This window comes from Numida meleagris, chromosome 19 (assembly GCF_002078875.1).
Source record: "Numida meleagris isolate 19003 breed g44 Domestic line chromosome 19, NumMel1.0, whole genome shotgun sequence".
NCBI classification, from domain to species: Eukaryota; Metazoa; Chordata; class Aves; order Galliformes; family Numididae; genus Numida; species Numida meleagris.
The window spans coordinates 7,370,950-7,391,346 of record NC_034427.1 but is presented as its reverse complement, the minus strand read 5'-3'; the positions used below and the strand labels follow the sequence as shown (position 1 = coordinate 7,391,346).

General features: G+C 43.8%; 1 protein-coding gene across 4 annotated transcripts in view; it reads right to left on the bottom strand.

The window, feature by feature from the left end:
• Positions 1-20,397, bottom strand: part of CDH4 (cadherin 4) — a 415,068-nt gene that overhangs the window by 51,917 nt on the left and 342,754 nt on the right. For all 4 annotated transcript variants that reach the window (XM_021416332.1, XM_021416335.1, XM_021416333.1 and 1 more), the window contains one exon: positions 15,937-16,109. In XM_021416332.1, the coding sequence (XP_021272007.1) occupies positions 15,937-16,109 (173 nt within the window). The remainder of the gene's footprint in view (positions 1-15,936; positions 16,110-20,397) is intronic.

Here is a 20,397-nt window from a genome sequence, read left to right as displayed (position 1 = left end):
CTTTCTTTTTTTCCTGCCCAAATATGAGTTACACTGTCAAAACAGGAAGCAGGAATTGAATAGAAGCTCAGCAAGAAATAAAGGTATTTTCTGTTATCAATTTTTTTTTCCCCAATTTGACATTCATGTTACAAACCCACTTTTTAGATCCCAGGCAAGAACTGGCTATTATGCATCTAAGTCCAGATCACTGCTGCTTTAAATGTAAAAATGAGCTTTAATCAGTAGCACTTCAAGAGCGGGCACTAAAGCAGGCCAAATTCTGCAAAAGGTCACACGTGCACTGCATGGAGTCAGTGGGCTGTTCCTGCTCTTGATGAGAGGAGGAAGCAAAGCTCCTTGAAATTCTCACCCTGCCGATGTATTCTGCTGACCACTTTGTGCTTTTCAGATTGAGTCCCTCTCTCCAGCCAGAAAGAGCTGCAGCCTGACATTGCTGAAGGAATTCTGCCTTTCTTGGCCTTCAGTAAGATGGTGAGAAGCAGGTAATCCATCAGACTGTATTTTCTGAGCAGCAACTGCTGGCATTATTGGGCAGGAAGCTGATAAATGATGTGTACATTATAGTAACTGAATATCAATATATTGTCTTCAGTGTCTATAATCACAGATAGAGTTCTTTCACCTTAGCTCAGACATAATTCAAAGTAAGTGCTATGCACACAGTTCAACACTGAGCTGTACCATGGACACGAGAACTCATCGGTATCGGCAGACATCACCTGCACAGAGGAGATGGCCATATACACGTATGGACTGCCAGGACGGGGCTGTTAGGAAGTTTCCAGGGCAAACAGCCACAAATCCATTTTATTGACTGTTGAAGGTCTAATTCTCTCTGCTCCTAGAGTTGTTGTTTATCAGAAAACCAGCACCTTATTTGACTCATGTCACGTTTCAAGCTCCACGCAAATGATGCCAGCAGTGACAGAGCCCCGGGAAGCTGGGCGTACTGGTGGCAAAGGTCAGTGGCCCTAAGCACAGCACCACGAAAGAATGCTGTTTTTAATAAAGACTCAAGAGGAATGAGAATCAACCAAAGAATGCATTGAGAATCTCCTGTTTACAGCTGGCAGAGGTGGAGAAAAGACAGTTCTGCTTGTGCAGGTGTGCGAAGGCAAAAATTAATCAATTAAGACACCAAATCACCTCCTTTTACCAAACTGAAGAGAAGCGCATCATACAGTGAGCCGATCCATGCGAACACACCCAAACCATTTAGTGGTTTAACAGGTCAGTAGCACCCACCAAGTCAAGGGTCAACCCAAAACCTGCTGAAGCCCAACTGCAGTCTTCCAGTGAATTTTAAATTCATGCTCCACTGAAATGGACAGATCTGGCACGTTTCTGAACATCTGCATGAAATAAGGGCAACTGTCTGCCTCGAAAAGGATGTAACCATATATTCTCTTTGGGTAGGACATCAGCCTGATGCCCGCTTTCTTATCAAGCTTTCTAATCAGGACTTGCATCGGTCACGATGGTTGGATCTGAAAGCTCAGGATGACAGCCCAAGGAGTTGAAACAAAATCAATAACCATACAAATACCACTCCCATCCCCTGCTCTGCTATATTTAAGATCAATCAATATGCATAAGTGACTAGCGCCAGGCACATCTGCACTAGTCTAGCACATAATCAACTTTGTCTTGTCTCAGCTTAATATAATTTTCCACCATATTAGCAGTCTTTACGATATCCTGTCTTTTCAAATAGACATAATTCAGAATCACTACATAGCTCAATCGGACTATTTTAGTTGCTCGCAGACCCACACACACAAATCCACTCTTTGGTGATGGCCTCTCCTTGCTGCTGCGGTTGGGATTACAGGCACAGTTAAAGGGTTTGCAAGGAGGTGACACCGAGGCCCCAGCCAGCTCCCAGTGACACCTCTGGCAGAACAGCGCACGTGTGGGTGTACGTATGTATCCTTAACAGCCTGGGAGAAGAAATGAACAAACGTTATCAAATAACACGCTGAAGCACCCGTTAAAGATTGCACACACTTTTAATGACTTGGGTGAGGGTTGCTGTTGCATAAATTTGTTTAACGTTCATGTCCCTTGTTTGCTGTAAATTTCACAACTGCGAAATTACCAGGGCAATTCTAATGGAGCCGAAACCTACAGCTGCTCTCTATGATAAAGGAGGAAGTAATGATGAATTCCTCCGGGAAGCCACAGAAAGTCAAAGATCTCCCTCGGAAGCGTTCCCTGAGGAGCTGTTCGGCAGCAGGCAGCGAGGTGCACAGCTGCCCCATGGAGCTGGGCACGGAGCAAGCAGGACGCCCGTGCTGGCAGCCACCGCAGCATCAGCTGCCATTCAGTCTGAAGGGACCGAGAGCTGGAGCCTGCAGCAGCCCCTGCCAAGAAGCGTTCCAACAACAGTCACGGCACAGCGTGGAAGTGGCACTGTGTTCCAAGTTCAGATGATACCATGGAACTTTACATCTAAACGCTAGAGCAAGACGTAAACACCAAACACTGAGCTCGAGGAGCTCACGGCTGAAGTTCTGACAGATGTCTGCACCATGAGGGGATGCTGAAGTACATGAGCTGTCCAACCTAGAATGACATTTCTATGCAGGTTGCTCTGAAAGTAATGCCGTCTATTTATTTCCATGGAAACCACAACAGATACAAAGAGCACAACAACACTGTTGGATAGAGCAAATTCTCAGCCACAAAACACTATTTTTCAACACAGCCAGCACCATCAGCTGTGCATTTTTGCCAGTGATGAACAATAGCCTGCATGCTGCACTTGTACAAATCTGCACTAGCAGAGGTGACCCACTGTCACTGTCGCCACTGCTGAAACGCACCATCCACCTCACTGTGCTCACATCCACTGTTTGGTCTCCATCAATGTTCAGCAAGTGTCTATGAATGTCGGTGGGTGCCATGTTTTCTGCATGGAGGAATTCAATTCCACACCTTTGCTTCATATGCACTTCCACATCAGACACCATTTTGTCAGATTGCGCCTCTGCTGCCATCCCACCAACATCTACCTCTGATGTTCTGGGCCAACATAATAAAACAGGAGGCATTATTTTCAGAGCAGCCACCATATATCCCTCTGAATCCAGAGCTTATAACCTTTGCAAGACTTGATGTGAAAAGTGGAAAAAGGGCAAGAACACTGCCTGCAGAAACTCCTGTCACAGTGTGCAGAAGACAGAGTGCTTCAGCCCCTTGGCTCGGCTGCAGCACCCCGGCGTTCTGGGGGCACAGCAGGGGAGCGCAGCCCCAGCCTGCACCTGGCCCCCCCGTGCTGCTTTGAGCACAGCCCCAGTGCTCAGTCAGATCTGAGATAGTAAAGCAGCTCATCCCTGGTACGGAAAGAGGAGAAACATGAGAAACGAAATCACCTAATGGAACAGACAGGCAGAATTTATTCTGTTGCTGCCCGTGCGTCATTCACAGTAACGCGGAGCAGTGCACTTCAAGCTTGTTTGCTGAGAACAAATATAATTCTTATTTATAATGCAACAAAGGATAAAGCAGGTCGCAGGTTTTCTGGTTCTGATAAGTGACTCTCTGATTATTTCTTCAATAAAAGCCATCATGTTTTTCAGATTATTCTTTCATGTTTCATTCTTGTTTGGAACAGAGAAGTTGTGGAGGAACCTCTCCGTGCCCTGAGTCACTTTGTTTATTTTCTCATTTACAAAACCCAGGGGCGCACTGGAGAACACTTCAGGGGTACGTAAGAACTTCTGAGCGCCGGATTGAACTGTGTGGACGGGGCTTGTAGCGGAGCGCAAGCAAGGCACGACTCGGGGAAGCATCACCGGTTATCAGGTAATTGTCTCCTGGAGATGACGAAGCGCCAGCAGCAGGCAGGGGGTGTTATCACCGCAGATCATGACATGGCACTCTCCTCAAATAGCAATAATCTGGCTTTCCGAATAAACAGCGAAGCACGATGCTGCTGGGAAGGCTGACAGTGGCCCCCCAGCACATCAGCGTGCTCCAGGCTCGCTGGGCTGAGAGGGGCTGAGAGATGCTACACGAAACGTAACCATCTGCTCGGACTTTCCACTTACTTTTAAATTTCTCTTGCAAAAAAATCTATCATGTTATTTACTGGGTCTTCTTCTAAGGTATCTGTCACCCTATCATTTAGAAACACAAAACACACTAAGACTGGGATTTTCTGTGTCAAAGTGTCCCATTGAAATTCAGACACCTCCTTCTCACAGTCTGTGCAATGCTGTGAAGTAAACAGGGCCTGGACCTCATTGCACAAAATCCCCCAACAAACTGCGTGTTTATGTAATGGTGCACGTATTTAGGGCCGCTCTGCAGAGATACAGCTGGTTAGACTTGAAAATAGCTGCCTGTGTGAAAACACAAACAATAATTTATGGAACTTTAAATGAGTTCTCGCAAGATGTTTTGATGCATTTTCCCTGAGTGCTCCCCTGCACATCTAGTTATTAACTACGCTGTTTACCCTACTTTATTTCCTACGGACACTGTAAGAAAGCACCAGGTCTGCTCTCCTCTCTCAGCATGCCCCGGTACAGCGTCTGGGGTCAGCACAATAATGCAAAATCCATTTCGCAAATCTATCAGTCTGCCTTTGAAGACGCTGTACTGCAGGCGATGGTCACTCTGAGTTACGTTAATAGGTTCTTATGGTGAACAGCGGAATTAGCTCTCAGTAGAACATCCCTAAGTACCCTCTTTGATATGGTAGGATGACAGTAGTGGCAGAGACCATACGGAGAGCTGAAGGGGCCCGAGGATGAAAGTGGGTGGACAATATTACAACAATGTTTTTTCATCGGAAGTCACTAATGGTGAAACTGCACCCAAGGAAGGGCATTCAAAATCTCTTACCTGAAATGTATTCTTACATTGCAAAACAGTCTCTTTTTTAATGGTTTGAGACAACTTTTTTAAAAAATTGATCTTTTAAAATGCCAAACATCATTTTAGAAGGCCAATATCAATGTGACATTTTTGCTGCTATTAAAATAAAGATCTGGGCTTTTTTTTTCCATATTTTCTTCTGATTGGTAATTATGATTTTTTACATTCATTATTTTGACCCAGTCTGGGGATGGGGAACTCTTGTGGGGCATTTCATGCCTAACCAGGATCATCTGCGTAGATGGCTGCTGCTGCAGCAACCTGCGCTGACAAGGATGTAGCTGAGATTTTCTCTGGCTCTCACATTCAGGTTGGATATTAGGAGAATTTCTTAGAGAGACTGGTGATGCAGTGGCACAGGCTGCCCATGTGGTGGTGGGGTCACTGTCCCTGAAGATGCTCCAGAGCCGTGGAGATGTGGCACTGAGGGACATGGTCAGCGGGCACGGTGGGGTGGGCTGGGGTTGGACTTGGGGATCTCAGAGGTCTTTTTCAACCTTAAAGATTTCAGGATTCTATGATTCTCTCCAGCTTCTGTGCTCACAGAAGCACTGCTGTGACAAAAGGAGCTCCAGGTGGCCCATCTACCAAAGATCCATCCAATGTCCTGAGATTTCCCCTGTCTGCAGGCTACTTTACCAACACTAGTAATACCAGTTCATGGAATTCAGCTTAAATATGTTGGTGTGAGCCACAGCCAGGGCAAGGACAGCACTGTAAACAGATGATACACTGAAGTCATGTGTTCAGTCGGTGCTTCTCCAGCCCATGCTGAAGGAAGCTGCCTTCGTTTCTCATCCCTAGGGCAGATTTTTGGATAGTGAGGAATCCTGATAATCCTTTACATTTTTCTCTTTATGCCTAAAGACATATTCATTCAAGCCACATCTCACTGCTGATTTGCAAGCAAATGCTGTTCATTACCTTTTTTGCCAAACATCATGTCTTCTGGTATCAAACATCTAGGGGGGAAAAATGCACGTAATTGACAAATCTAATAATGCATTTCCCATCATACTCCTCTGCATTGCCATGGCCACAAAAGGATGGAATCAGCCAAGATGAAATCGTTTTCAGGGCTGAAGTTTAATGGCTAAAATAATTGCAGAAACGTACACATCTCCAAAACAAACCACTTCCAGGATGAGTAATGCGTCGAGTAGCCTCTCATCTACTACTTCAGTTCACCTCAATACAAGCTCTCCTGTGAGCAAAACACATCCAACATACTGTAAGATGTTTCAGACCCTGCGGATCTCTACAGCTGGGATGGCTCCTCACTGCTGCAGACACACTGCAGGATTTGTAGACCTAAACAAAGAAGGATGCATTTCTGCTCCTCTTATCTCTTTGAAATTCACCTTGAGAAGGTGAAGACAGTGCTTTCTAAGCAGGCATTTTATTTTGCTTGTGTTTGCTTGAGTGGTATCAAATCCCCTCCACGGAAAAGCAGGGATCTGCCAGAAAAGTGATGCCAATTCTGCAAGAGTTGACCTACAAACCTTGCCTCCCATGCTCAGGCAACAGACACCAGCCTAGCCAGTGTGCCCCTGGCTGAGCATCTGCCCAAACTTTTCACCATTAAAAAGAGATTCTTCCTTTTAAACTGAGTTCCATGTTGGTATGGATATAAAACTGCAATCTATTTACTTTTCATAGAGCTGTATAATTAAGACTGTAAAGGCCAACTTATTGAATGCCTGGATAATATGAGTCACCACGTTTTATCCAATTAGTTCCCCCTCTAAATTTTAGCCATTAGATATAAGGTCACTCAGTATGTGACCTGTTTACTTTAACTGAAAACTACATTTATTTTTCTAGAGAGTCATTCAAAACAGAAAACATTTTAAGCATAAGAAATGAACTGCTTGAATAAAACATAATTGTACTGACACATACTCTACTTAATGAGGATTTCTTACATTAAATCCCCACTGATTTTAAAAATTGGAATAAAAGACCAACAACGAAAAGGAAAATATTTAGCCTAAAAAAATAGGAAAAAAAAAAGTGAGATTACTATGACAAGAGAACAATGTCTCGCTGCTCTGCTACTACCAGCTCCCAGGCGATTTAATGTGCAGCTCTGGGAAAAGCAACACACAGCTCTTGCACGTGACACCGGGTTGGCCTTATCCAAGAGGTCCTCTCTTGGTCTGCAGTCAGTGGAGAATATTCCAAAGTGTGGTACCTGAGGTTGAGTGTGATGACTTGCATCCAGTCTGGTGATGCTTCGGAAGCACGGAACAAGAACAGTTATTCTCCCCTTCAAAGAGCTATCTTCTGCACCCTTTTTGGATACTAACTAGTACAACTAATGAATTACAAAGTGTTGATGGTGCAGAATAACCAACTCCCACATTTTTATCCCTTTTCACACATTTTGGTCTTTTTGGAAATACTACAACTCCCAAAACTATGTGCCTTGTGATCATGACACTATTCCAAAGCTCTGATGAGATGCCCTATAGACACTAGATACATTACTGCTTTAATTCTGCATTGCAGAGCACACAGTGGTCTCCCCTTTGTTTATACTGATTACCTTCCATTTAAAGAATACTTTCAGAGTACAGGATGCTGTCTTCTGACAGTGATGTGCCTTTGCATTTAAGCTGTCTTTTTCTTATGCTCTGTTAAGAAAAGTCACTGCTGCAGACTGAAACATCCTGTAAACTCAGTCATCCTCTAGAAAATGTGTCAGTGCTAATATTTTAATAAGAAATGTAGTCAAAGATGCTCATAGGAATGGGTTATGCTACTAAACAAATACTACTGTAACTAGAAAGAAAGAGTTAACAAAGACTCTCTTGAAAATGCTAATAACAGACAATGGTCTGTGGATAAGTTAATTAGCGGAGCCAGCTTGTGTTTAATTATTTCACTTGACCTGGTGCAGATTTAGACAATAATCCCTTTAGAGAGGGGAATGGGCTGCTGGAAAGTATGTGATGTATCAGAGAAAAAAACTTTAAATCTGCTTGAGCTGAGCAGGTAGTCTTCTATCTAAAATTGGAAAGATACACTAGTCTCAACTGTACGACAAGCTCAAATGGAAAATGAAATGCAGGTCTGAACCAGAGAGATTATGCTAAGGACCTGGTGAGCTTTCCACTCCGATACTTAATGTTTTTTTCTCTTCCCATTCAGCTGGGATTTTACTATTGAATAATGTATAAAACAACCCACTGTAGAAGGAGGTGGGATTTTGTGAGCAACTTGAAACAAGTGCAACCAGACTGTACCAGAACTCTCAGAACATACTAAAGTGTGTGTGAAGAAAGACAAGGGTCTGTGGACTGACCTGTACACATGGAATTTTCATACAGGAGAGGCTCTGAAGATTTCCACATTTAAAAAGAAAAGAAACCAAACCTGATTTAGTTGGGTATTGGTCCTATTCTTGCTCAGACTCTATAATCAAATCCAATTAAACTCAAAAGTTTGTTTTATCTGAGTAGGTCAACCCCAAATCATGTAGCTTTTCAATTTGAGAACAGCTCTACAGCAGCATTCCCAAATACGAAGTCATTACAGTTTAGAAAGTGAATCAGCAGAATCTCCTGCAGAAGCTGCAGCATCCTTATGCCAGAAACACCTGAAGGAAGCCAGGTGGATACAAGAGAGACTAAGCCAAATGAAAAAAAAGAAAAAAAAAAAAAGAAACCAAAACCAAACCGGGAGCTAGTTTGGCAGTAAATAGCTTCATACACAATGTGTGAGGGTCAGTCAAAGGGCAGGTCTCATTCTTGGTGAAATTCACCCCATGGGAGACGTAAACTGGATGTAGGTTTCCTTCATACACTTGCTCTGTCTGTTCCGTGGCTGGAGCATCCTCCTGCATGTACGTTCAGACAGGACACGGTGCACAGGGACCTGAGATGAAAAACTTCACAGAACAACCAGACTGATGAAAGCAGCATTGCTGTTCCATTTGATTTTCTTTATTAAAAATGTAACGTGATGGGGAATTAAATGCTGGGACAAGTGCAAGACAACTGCAAGCCACCTGCCAGGTGCTCACAGCAGAGAAAGGTGCTGCGGCGCCGAGGCGGCATCCCCATCAGCACCTCTGACAGCCACGTGCCATGAAGCTCCTCACTGTGACAGATGAAGCCCCCTCAGCTGCTGCAAATGTGAAACCAACCTCTGAAGCTGGTGGCATGGCCAAAAAATGATGGGTCCTTCCTCATCCCTCATGAACCACTGTGATGTTCTCCTCCCTTGAAGGGCAGGAGCCGGGTGGGGAAGCCTCAGTGTGCCCCAGTCATGAAGAGGGCACTCCAGCAAAGCCAACAGCAAGGCAAAGAACTGCTGGAGACGAGTTCAAAATCGGCATCAATCAAATGTTAGAGCACAGAGGGTTTGTATGACTGCTGTCCTGGGAACATGTTGGCCATGACCATCTGAATCCCAAAGAAATCATGGTGCACAGCTGAAATAACAGGAGGAGTGTGATAAGGTTTCATGGAAACCATCAGCTTGAGCAGCTCCCTTAACCAAACAGGCACTGTTTGGCCATGCTATTGCAGGCTGGGCAAACTGCTCCTTCCCCAAAAGCAGAGGTGTGAGGGATGAAATGTCAGACAGCTATAGGTCAGAGGCCAGCAATGCAGGCTGTCATGAAGTGTGCTCTGCCTGTCCAGGCACCATGATGAACTGTGTGTTCTCTGCTCTATCCCACTTCCTTCATTAGTGTTTACCTTTGTCAACGTTATTAACTTTCTAGAGCCCCAGTGACAACAGGGCCATTAGTGTTTAAGCACAGGGAGGAGAGCAGTGTGGAGAGGAAACCAGAGCTAGGCTGAGCTGCTTACACAAACCCACATCCACACTGTGTCAGCAGGTCAGCACCATTTGTGCAGCCCACTGCATCTGTGTCCTGATCAACCTGCAGCTGAATTTTTTTTTTTTGAGGTAAATACAACAGCTGATTCCATCTCTGATCATTGGGCTTCCACAGTTTCCAGCCTATTTACAACCTTTTTTTTTTTTTTTGGAAAGCTCCTTCGTTCTTTAAAAGTTCCTACTATCATCTCCAAAAACCCCTCTTTTTTTTTTTTTTTTTTTTTTTTTTTTGGTGTGACTCTTGCTCGTGCTTTTGCCTTCCAGGCCCCCAGCTCTATCAGTTTCACCATTTTACCTAGCTATCAATACTACCTAGCTATCAGTTTTTTATATCAAGGAATACCAATCAAAAATAATAAGCCATGAAGCAATGCTGGGCCAACAGCGTGCAGAAGCAGACCCAAGCCCTCCCCATCTGCTAACTTCTGCTATGTCAAATTACCATGAGTGGCCCTCCACTGGGCACACAATACATTTCCAAAGGCACTAAATGGAGTTAACAAAATGAACCTTCTTTGCTGATGAATGGGAGTGCTCCTTTCCATAATTTGCTGAAAAAGGTCATTCTTGCCTGTAATGAGAAAATGAAATGCATGCTGGAGTGATGGAGCAAGCTCAAATCAGTCCTACGTACGATGCAGAAACATGAACCAGAATCAAGCATAAACCTACTGGCTAAATTCAGCTTATGGCTAATCAGCTCTTCCTTTGACAGGATATGCTGCTGTGGAAATGGGATAATTTTATAACTGAATAATTTAACCAGTTTTATCTTTAAGTGATAATTTCAGGCACATTAATACATAAAGCCTTAGTATTTATGTTTTTTTATTACATGGACTTGAAAATCTACAGGGTATCAGGAATAGCACAGCATTCAGTGATAAGGGACATTTATCAGTGGCTTTCATCCCCCAGAATGTCTTTGTGCTTCACCCATCCCTGTGATGACATGTGGCCCATGTGTGGCTCCTCAGTAGCAGAGAGATAAGAAGGGACACAAAGCGGCAAGTAAAAGTTTCAGATCAGCTGTACAGAATGAAGTATTTTACCTCCTTACCTCTGTTAAGACAGTGTATGTCTAGCTACAATATTCAAGAAGACTTCCAAACATTATTTGAATACTGTGAGAAGTGGAAAAGCTGCTTATCCTTGGAAATAAAAGTCACAGGTAAACACCTTGGGAGCCTGCAGGTCTGGAAGCTAACTATAGAGGTTTGTGGTCCAAATTCATAGAAATGGACTGTCCGGTCAGAGGAAAATTTCCAGGTGCAGCAAGCAAGGCTCAGCCTTACCTGTTTGCTGCAGTTGGTGTATTGGGTGATTGGAAGGGACAAATCCAAGTTAGAAATGTTGTATTTGGGCAATCTCAAACCAGTGGGATGCTGCCCATGGGACATTCCACAAAGGACAAATTGTAGCAACCAAAATGCTATGAAATGAATTCCCCTTGTTTACTCCCAGTCAACATCTGAAATAAAGCCAACAAAGTGATTTTGACCTGGAGATATCATAGGATCATTCCGGTTAAGACTGCTAGCATGACCTAGTCCAACCATCAGCCCATCCCACCATTCCACTAAGCCATGTCATTCCATGTGACATCTACTCTTTTCTTGAACACATCCAGGGACGGTGACTCCACCACCTCCCTAAGCAGCCCATGCCAATGCCTGACTGCTCTTTTCAAGAAGAAATAGTTCCTACAGATGGTAAAAACAATCACGGCTCAGGCTTTGGAGGAACAGGGTACCACAGTTTTTTTTTTTTTCTTTAACATAATGTCTCAAAATTCTGCTCTAACACAAATGGGTATTTGCACCAAGACCATAGTGTTGGAAAAGAAATCAACAGTCTCTACCAATAAAAAGAACTTCTCCCCAATCCAAATCCTGCCGCTTCATCCATAAATAAAATAAGGCGATAACTCAGTTGCTGGCAAGCGCTCCCTTTTATCTTCCGCTCACTTAAGGAAGGCTAGCAACATCACATTTTTGGAAAGCCAAGTGTAGTAATCATAGAATTGCATTTCATGTATTTTTAAAAACATTTGCAGCAGCAGAGCTCCAATCACGTTTAAAAGAAAAATAAACATACAGAAATTCTGAGGAAGCAGCTCAGAGCTCCCGACTGCCTTCGCTCCTTTAGCACCAGGCAAACATGCTGGGAAGGGTCTCCTTTCAAAGGAAGGCTCAGAAAGTTAGCAACATTACGCTACAAGCACCGCAGAGCCGAAACACTTATTATCTCAAATAAGCCTGGATGACATTTGAGATATCTCGACGTTTATTGGCCTGCCAGCAGAGCACGGAATCAACCAGCCCCTTTTCTCTCATATCTTTTTTTTCTTCCTTTCTTTTTTCCTTGCTTGCTCGAAGTCTGTGTTCATAAAATATTTAATGGAAGCTCTTTAGAGATGATACTGCACATACTATAGCCCCAGTGCAGGTTGGCGGTGCTACTGAGACAGATATTCTGCCCCCAGAGAAATGAGAAGAGCTGACGGAGCTGCAGCACTGCACCGGGAGCTCACAGGTGGCCGCCAGAGCAGGGGTGGGCAAACTGAGCAAACATGCAGAGCAGCTCTGGTCCCTTTGCCATTGTTGTAAGGAGAAATGCTCCTTTTCAGAACTGAAAAGAGCAATACCAATGTTCCGACTGTTTCCAAGCCCCAGCTGGGGACAGCCAACCCTTTTTTTACCCCTTGTTATTTTCTTCTGAGTGGAGAAAAAAAGAGCAATGACGTCTGGAATTCAGATAAACTGCTAAATTGAGCTATCACTTGGTTAGCAGCTCCTTGTAGCACCACCCATTTCTGCAGCAGCCTGCCACAAATTAAAGAAAATAGCATGGTTCCCTCCACCACAGAACTTTGTTACAATCTGTCCATCTCCCATGTTCACAGCCATCCCTATTAATTTTGTACTCCAATCATGATTTCATCTTTCCCCCGTAGGCTTCCTAAATCAGCTACAAATTTACTAAGTTTTCTTGACATTTTCCTGTATTTGAGCAAGTATCTACTTTTAACATTCTCATCTCAGCCCAGCTGCTTGAATGTACATTTGAACCTCTGGCATACACTAAATCCCTATCATTTTCCCTATTAGTTCAGAGGTAGATGTTTCTTTGTTCCACCTTTGGCATTTTTCACCCTCAGGTATCCGGGAGCTTAAATGAGACTATTGCCAACCTGTCCTCCTTTAATAATTTTTATGAAGTGCAGTCCAATTATCTTTATCTTCCTTGGGGATCCATTCAGTGGTAATGAGCGGATGGACACAGAGCATTGTAACCATATTTACATCCAGATGAATGGGAACTAGGTAAGATAAATTTAAAGCCATCAATATTTTAATACCTCAGCTTTTCATTTTGCTGTACTGCATGTCAGACACATTTAGAGGGATCAGCACAATTTTAGAGGCTGAGTTTTTAATTTCCTCCTTGGTTTGTGGAAATGAGGGTTTAGAAACAGCAGTAAACGACATGAATTTGTCTTTAAATAGGTTCTGTGCAGGTTAACAGAAACACTTCTCACAACACAAAGCAAGATAGAAAGCTTAGTCCAGCTTCTTGGGCATTTCTTGAATCGAGCATAATGGAAGAAACCAATAAATAACAAATCCCTAAGTGGAAACGCTGAGAGCACTAGGTTAGAGAGCACACAGAAGAGATGCTGAGCTAGAAACACTGGTTTTGAAGCAACTTTTCTTCCTTTTGAAAGACAAAGGTTGGATGTGGAGTACGGAGCTGTCCCTCCGACACCACCCAGCCCTGACATTACTTTCATACCCGCTTCAAGGCACCTCTGCATCGCAGTACCAAAGTAGAAGGATCGGTCTGAGACTGCAAACTTGGTTTTCTTTCAACACGGCTTAAAATAACAGTGTTACGGGCACTGATAAACGTGTCAATAAGCATTTGGAGAAATAACTGGTATCCAGGGAATTTATCTTGGCCGTAGTAGTTTCAGCTGAATAGGTCAGATTTGTTAACATTTTAATTTACAGAAAGCTGTATTCCAAATACCGCTATTCGGCTCCTTTTCCTAATAACAAGAAAATGTCAGCAGCAAAACCAAATTTACTCCTAATAGCTTTCTCAAGATTTGAGGAAAAACAAACAAAAACAAAAAAGCAATCTGTGATACAGTTATGGGAGTGCTTAAACACATTTTTCAATTTAGACCTAATATGAGTTTATGCTAACAAAATAGAAACCTTTTGTCAATTCCAGATGTAAGCCTGAAAGGCAGCAGAGAGCACTGGGAACGAGCATGTCCCATAGCTGCAGGGCAGCCCCAGGACTGTGCCCACAGCAGCTTGTTCTGCTTGCTCCCGCTGTCCCTTGCTCACCCTGGTATCAGCTGTGGGATGCTCAGTACCAGATTTCCATACACAAAGTGCCACCTCGCTGTCGTTTCCCAGACCTGGTGCAACAGGCGGACGAACGTGAAGCATACGGTTATCCTGTAAGTTTTAATATCTTTCAGATGCAAGGAGATAAATCCGAAAAAATATCATCGTTCTGGCTTACCCTTTCCCCCTATTCATCATCTGCCTCTTTTTTTTTCCAGCTGATTTCCTGAGATTAAAACCTCTCAACCTGCTATCACAATCCATGTCTCTAAAATTAATATAAACCTATGACCTTTCTTTATCTGTAAAGCCCTACGTTAAAGTGCTGGCCCCTGCTGATGTCAGGGGACAACAAACATTCTGCCATTCCCATAAAGCCACTGCTTTCCTGCCAGAACTCAGAGGCCAGGAGGCCTCTGGGTCTCCTGCTGCTGTCCCCTTGAGGGCCACCAGCCATCGCCCTGCAGACTTCATGCAGATCCGAAGCAACAAAGCAGCCCCAAGCAGGCAAGGAAACAGGCACGAGCTGCTGAGTTCTCTGTGTTGATGTAAGTGAAGTTTGTGAAGATTGTGCAATGAATGTTGACGAACGCTTATTTTCACGATGTTAATGATGTGCACAGCAATGCACACTAACCACCGCCTGTCACAGCACTGCAGCAGGGTTGATGGGGCTGACCTGGAAGGAAAGAAATGCCTGATGTGCTGGAGGGTGTCACCCTCCTTGGCTGGTGTCAGCAGCAGGGCACTCATGTGCACGCACTCGGTTCCTGCCATCAGTTGTGAGAAGAGAATGGAAGAACAAACCCAATTTCTGACCCCTTCTCTCAGAAATGCACCCTTGACACTCTCAAAAATGCATTTTGGCAGACTTCTTGTCTCTGGGGACAGCCTGAACTCAAACATCTGAGCTGAAGGCTACACAAGTCCTTACTCCTGTATTGGCTGTATCATCATACTATCAGTGGCGATCTCTTCAGTGAACAAATGACCCCTCCTATCACTTACAAGTTGAGAGAAAAACATCTCTCAGTTGTAGTGGACAGGTGACCCTCCAGAAACCATACAGCCCAGGGGGGAAAAAAGGTAGAATTTAAGTTCTCCCTTCACACCCATGGACTGCTGCCTCCTCCTTCGTGGTCACTCCAACTCACCACTGATGCTATGCTGTTTAATGTTTAATGGTCAACGCTTTCTCCTTGAGTTATGCTCAGAATCAAAGAAGGCAAAGCTATAAGAATCATACTACATAGCTCACACTAACAGAGCATGTTTCTGTCCTTTGAAATGGTATTTTTTCTACATTTGGAAGAGCTGTGCCTTGTAAAATGCCAAGAAGAAGAGGTATTAAAAACAGAGTTGCAAACAAAACCAAAATCACAAGGTTGATGACATACACCAGAAGACATTTTCCTAGTCTGGAAATGATACAAGAATGTCATCATGAAACATGCCAAGTGTGTGGAATACAGGCTATGTAACTGTTTCCAAAGATAATATACAGAGAGCTAAGCAAGATAGGTCTAGAGAGGGCTATAGACATATACCACTTTATCTTTTCCACGACAGAAGGAGGATAAATGCCAATTTATTCGTCTCCCTGTTCTTTCTGGATTTTCCACATCTTTGAGTTGTGCACAGTTACACAAGGTAAATACCAGCATCCTGAGTTGGAAGATTCTCCCAGAGTTTCATTGACCACTATGGATTAAGACAACCAAAGCCACCATGCCCCACAGTCGCTGCAGAAGCGAAGACCATGAACTCCACACTGCAACTCCAACTTCTGTAGAGTTTGAATTCAAGATACAATTGGAAACTTGGTGTTCAAACTCACCTCCCTGTCGAGGCCAGCAGCCACGGTGACGATATCTCCTGTCTCGCTGTTAATGGTGAACATGTTCTGCGATGGGCTCTGTGGGGTCTGAGTCACGATTCGATATCTCACCATCCCGTTCGCCGTGGTACTGTCATCAGCGTCATTGGCCGTCACTGTCATCACGTAGGTACCTTGGAACAAGAGAAGACAAAATGTCAGGATTATCTCATTGCACAGCACATTGCAGTCCCATTGATACAAGGTTGTGAGTTTTACTCAGAAATGCACGCAGACCATGTCCCATTTCAGTCTAGACAAGGTGAGGAATATGAAAATAGCAACAGAGCTGAGATTAGATGATCTATAAGGAGGCTGATTACATGTAGCTGATATACAGAAAGAAGGTACATGGGGATATCAATGATTAACTTCTAATTCTTTCAGTGATTGTGAGTCTCAGGGCAGCATTTTTTTTATCCTGCAATTTCATATATATTCTCCTAGGAGATATTTTTTTCCCATCTATCAGTCATCGCATTCATATGCATTCAAAAGTATTTCCAGAGTTTAATAGTAGAAAGCCTGTTAGAGTTCCCAGCAGCTTCAGAAGGACCCCATCAACATGCCCGGGACCCCACCAATACACCCAGTGTAACAAGCAACCTTCTGCTGCCGTCTGGTTTGGGAGAAACGTCCACCCTTCCAGCTCCTTCCAGAGAAAAAAAACATTTCAGCTGAGCAAATGGAACAGCTGCTGCCCAGCAGGATGGAAAATCAATGATTTGGTATGTGTGGCCAGTGATGTATTGAATCATTGGTTTGTTTCTTGCTAATCATCAGTGTCTTCATTTGCCTTGCAAAAAAAAACCCATCCCTACTTTCTAGATACAGTTGGGAGTGCGCTGATGCACTGACAGACTCATTATCACTGGAGTTTGGCAGCAGGGTGTTTTGTTAAAGTGGGAAATTATCATTATGAGGGTAAAAGATGTTACTTGATTGGATGGACTCCTGCAGCTGCATGGTCCTGTGACCCCCCAGAGCTCATAGGGCCCAGCTTTACACTTGTTACATTGGTTGGAGAGAAAGACTGAAAGGGCAGACGCATGCTGCTTGCAAAAAGCAGTTTGCAACAGTGTATGAATCTAACATATGAGACCTGAAGAGGAGGAGTGGGAGGCAAAGAGAGACAATGAAACCAGACCAAGCCTTGTCTAATGACTATCAGAAACCAACAGCATCAACGGAGAGATGGAATGTACTGTGTGTATGCTGCTCGTTTGAGAGCCCTAAACAGGATGAGACAACTTAAGAGTGTGCCAAACTCGAGGAGATGCAAAGTTGTCCCAACAAGAACCTGGGCTCAAGACACAGCCATGTGTTTCGCAGCGATGAGCTGAGCTCATTCAGCCTGCTCTGTTCCATGAGAGCCACTGGCAAACTGGAAGCCATGCAGTTACATCAGCTTCGCATTGTGTCTGATCTAAAAAGCCCAGCTTGGTCACAAAATTAACCGGTTTCCAGCTCAGGGAGAGCCCTAAGAGCTAGGAAGCAGCTCTAATCAATGGCTGCAGCATGCTCGAGTCTGTAGCCCAGTCAAGTGTCCTGAAGACATTCAGTATGCGGGCAATCCCTCCGGCACCTTCCCCAAATTTGGGAAAACAACATTTTTCAGCATTAGCAAGAAGTGGCTTCCTAAGTTTGCATTTTTGCAATGTGGAGAACTCTTTGCTGAACTTTTCCCATCCAGCTCAATCAGTCTCTTTTTGTTCTCTGTGGTGATACATATCCCTGAGAGGTTTTTTAGTTCAATAGGAATTATAGATTAAAAAATAAATGAATGTGTAAGGCAAATTCTAATGATGAATACATTCCTATCTTTCTGCACTAATCCTGATTCACATCCGTGAAATGAAAACAAACTATTCAACATCTTTAACATTTTCCCAATCAATGAACTTCGGGAGACGGAAGGAACACTGAATGGAAACAAGGCTGCACAAGCAAAGGATTTTCTCCTTTCTCCTTTCTCTTCAAGCATTCTTTTTTTGCTCTTTTGCAAAACCAGTTATCATGAGGCAACTGATACAAACAAAGAAGCCATTCCTTAGATAGGTACAGGAGAAATGTACAGGAGAAATTTAAATAGGAAATACGCTGAATGAAGAGATGTTTGATTTGAGATCTATGTTATCTTAATGCATTCTACACAGAAAAAATCTCTGAACAGAATGTCAAAACCTGGGGCTAATGAAAACAGAAGCGGAAGAGGAAAACAATCTATTTTAGGACATGTGCAGTCTCGGGACGCATTCCAAATAACAGGTGGTATTTTGTGATTCCGTTCTAGCGCAGCTCAGAAAGAAAAGCTATTGGTTTTTTTGGGGTTGAGTGGAATACACCCCACTGTTCTGGAAGGATCTCTGAGTCTGCACCACAGTTTCCAAAACAAACCAGGACATGAGGGAGGTGGTGGGTTCCCAGACTGGCAAAGGGGCTGCAGCTGTGGTGGACATGGGGTGACCTGATGGTAGCTCTGCCAGGAAGAAGGCATACATATATACTGGGTGTCCTTCACTCTTTCCCTGACCTTCTTTTCTGCCATGCTGCATTTTGACCATTGGACAGAGCACATCTGCTCTAAAACAAATGAGTCTTTCAGTAGCGTTTGACCTACATCTCCATAAAGGGAGAAGAGACTGGACAAATGTCTCTAAAGTCATGAACTGTGCACCAGGGAGCTGTATTTCAAGTGGCAATCTGCTCCCTCTCTATCTCATACCTTTAATTTCCCTTATGAAACCCAACCACAGAGAAAATAAAGAGAGGAACTTGGCATTAATTACTAACTTGTAACTTAATAAAGCATCCCCTGCAAAGGGCCCTGCATGGCTGCAGCTCTCTGCAGCACGTGATGGAAATCCAGCAGCTCTTCCTTCCCCGGCTCTCCTCTGCTCCCTGGGGCAGGTTGTCTGACCACAGTCTGCTGGAAACCAGTTGCAATTGACTCCTTCCTTTCTGCAGACTGCGTGGCGGCCGGGAAGAGCTGATCTGTCCATTCTGGTTCCTGCATGCAGGCATTTCCTACCTGGCTGTGCTGACCCAAGGGCAGCAGCCTGATGGCATCTCCTCATGCTTTTGCTGAGAGCCATTCCCAAGGAGTGCTCCCAGGGGGCCTGCTGCTCTAACCTGTGCTCACCACCAATATTCTGCTCAGATTTCTGTACATTTGCTCTGTCTTTAAGCAAGATGCATCCTCTTCGTACTGGTGTGCTGCAGTGAATGGCATAAACATATATCTGTGTACAAGAATATTCAGCAGAGTGCTGCTGATATATACTGCTACCGTGCCAAACATCTTCTGGGTGCTATAAAAAGTCTCCTGCTATAGTAAGGTGGTTGGTGATGATTTAGCCACTATAAAGTAAATGATGACATGTTTCTATATCCTACGCATGGAGATGTATCTTCATATACTTTATATTAAAATAAAGGAAATACACCCTCATAGCTAGCCCCTATTACTGCACAAATGAGGCAAACAAACACTGGCAGACTGTACATTTCCTACACACTCCAGGACTGAGACTTGTATTGTTAGGATTTAAATGAAAAAAAAACCTAAGCAATGTAGAGACCGCCTGACCCAGCTGTAGAGTGTGTGTGTGCATTCGTAGAAATCAAAGCATTAACCACATCATCTTTAAATCCCTGTACCCTGCCCAAGTAGAGACTGGCAGCAGTTACCACAGCCCAGGGACACTGCGCCAACTCCTCCAGGTCCTGGTGAACTTCAACTCCTGGTGATGGAGGCAAAAGAGAGGTGTACCAATGGGGTGAGAGGGTCTTCATGCCTCCAGTGTGTAGAAGAAGTATCAGCTTTATTTTCGGCTCTGAAGGAGCAGACATGCTTACATCCCCCCTACAAGCAAGCTGACAACATTAAATGAATGCATGAGGTGCCAAAACTCAGGAATGTGCCCAAGTCTGTGCTGTGTATCAACAAACACCCAGTCCAGACGGTGTTTGATGGAACTGTATTAACCTCCACACCTGGCTTGCTAACTCAGGTAGATAACCTGTTGAAAGGAAAGCATTTCTCATCAAATCAGGCGCATGGTATGTTAAATGAAATACCTAACCTAGTACATCATGTCACTATTAAATCAAATTTGTTGCATGTTGAACAGCTCTTCTGAGGAGCAGATTGAATTATCATGCACAGCTAGTGATGACAAGATTACTGTGCATTAGCTTTTCATTAACTAATGTGCCAAGTTCATATATCACCTGAGTTAAAATTAATGTATGGCACAATGAAGGAGATCTATCAATAAAATGCAAGACCCCAAGAATCTGAACTTCGCAACACATTCACTTTCATTTCCCAGAGACTGCCATCTCCTAGATATTATTTTGTCAAATGAGATACTTTTGTTTCAATCTAACAACAGACAAGAAACAAGAGAGATGCTTGAA